Genomic DNA, 691 nt, shown 5'->3' with positions numbered 1-691 from the left:
AACCCCTTCTATATCTGAGAAGAACTCAACAACTTCGAGTGCAGCAGCAGCAGCAGCATGCATGCCTCCTACTCTCTCTTGCTGCTGCTGCTGCTGCTGCTGCTGCTGCTGCTGCTGCAGCAGCAGCTTGGGGGGGCCCCCAGGCAGCAGCAGCAAAGACAGCTCCTCCACAGCAGCAATGAAGGCAGGGGCCCGCAGCATCACCGAGACAAACCCTCCCCCCAGCTGCAGCAAAATATTTATAATCTGGCTCACTTGCTGCTGCGGTGTTGCTGTTGTTGTTGTTGTGCTGCTGCTGCTGCTGCTGCTCTTCTTGCTGCTGCTGTTGCTGCTGCTGCTGTTGCTGTTGTTGTTCAAAGATAGCAGCGATAACAAAGGATTGCTGCTGCTGCTGCTGCTGTTGCTGCTGCTGTCGTTCACCTGCTTTCTGCTGCTGCGCTGCCGCCGACGGCTCCTGTTGCTGCTGCTGCTGCTGCTGCTGCTGCTGCTGCTGCTGCTGCTGGGGTTAAGAGTGAGGCCCTGCAGCTTCTCTAGGAAGTGCTGCGTCTGCAGCTCGAAGGGGTCTCTCTCATCCTCTTGCTGCTGCTGCTGCTGCTGCTGCAGCTGCTGCAGTATCCTGTGCTGCTGCTGCTGCTGCTGCTGCTGCTGCTGCTGCTGGAGGGGGCTAATGTATGCTGCTGCTGCATGCGCA

General features: G+C 58.3%; 1 protein-coding gene across 1 annotated transcript in view; it reads right to left on the bottom strand.

The window, feature by feature from the left end:
- The window catches only part of EMH_0048180 (uncharacterized protein), a gene marked incomplete at both ends in the record, with an annotated part of 6,373 nt that overhangs the window by 3,571 nt on the left and 2,111 nt on the right, over positions 1-691 (bottom strand). The window contains one exon of the mRNA XM_013496372.1: positions 26-691. Coding sequence (XP_013351826.1) covers positions 26-691 — 666 coding nt within the window. The remainder of the gene's footprint in view (positions 1-25) is intronic.

The sequence above is a fragment of the Eimeria mitis genome, genomic scaffold (assembly GCF_000499745.2).
Source record: "Eimeria mitis Houghton genomic scaffold, Emh_scaff2069, whole genome shotgun sequence".
Taxonomy (NCBI): domain Eukaryota; phylum Apicomplexa; class Conoidasida; order Eucoccidiorida; family Eimeriidae; genus Eimeria; species Eimeria mitis.
This window is presented reverse-complemented; position numbering and strand designations above follow the sequence as displayed.